General features: G+C 42.9%; 1 protein-coding gene across 1 annotated transcript; it reads right to left on the bottom strand.

Moving 5' to 3' along the window:
* Positions 1-313: 313 nt before the first annotated feature.
* Positions 314-583, bottom strand: SARC_17525 (hypothetical protein; the record flags this gene model as incomplete). The annotated part of the gene is made up of 1 exon (XM_014288381.1): positions 314-583. A coding segment is annotated over one exon (270 nt), but the record flags the coding sequence as incomplete, so codon positions are not given.
* Between the last annotated feature and the right edge of the window lie 19 nt (positions 584-602).

Genomic DNA, 602 nt, shown 5'->3' with positions numbered 1-602 from the left:
CAATGTGTCCGCAGAGCACGTTTTAATGCATACTACAGATGAGGTATGTACTTAAATGTGTCTTTAAGGCTTGTTAGAGATGATCCGGGTGCTTTCCGATGATAAATTTAAGATATGCTACGATGAAAAATTGTTCTCAGGAACGAGGACCTCATATGCTAATTAGGCTTAGCGCGCTCACACGTGACATACCTGCTTGAGATACCATACGCATTGTCTCACAAGGCATGGGCAGATACTTCAGATAAGATATAATCCAAAGAATACTTTTTTACCTACAATAGAGATAATCCACGGCTACCAATTTACCTACCTTTTTATATATCTGAGCGGCATTCGTACACTCTGAGTAAGGATACTCACGCGTAAACATCTCCAGTACACACATGCCGAACGCATAGATATCGACCTTCTCTGTGTATTTTTCTTCGTACATTTCGGGGGCCATGAACTCGGGGGTTCCTATGACGCTCTCCGCATGAGAGGCAGTCTTAAAGGTGGCTAAGCCTAGATCGCCAATCTGACAGTGGGTGTATGGGAAAAGGATGAGGGCAGGTATGCCACTACAGAGCATATCAGACATAAAACTAAGTAAACTCTAT

The sequence above is a fragment of the Sphaeroforma arctica genome, assembly GCF_001186125.1.
Source record: "Sphaeroforma arctica JP610 unplaced genomic scaffold supercont1.11078, whole genome shotgun sequence".
Lineage (NCBI taxonomy): Eukaryota > Ichthyosporea > Ichthyophonida > Sphaeroforma > Sphaeroforma arctica.
Note: the sequence above shows the minus strand (reverse complement) of the source record. Positions and strands in the feature narration are given on the sequence as shown.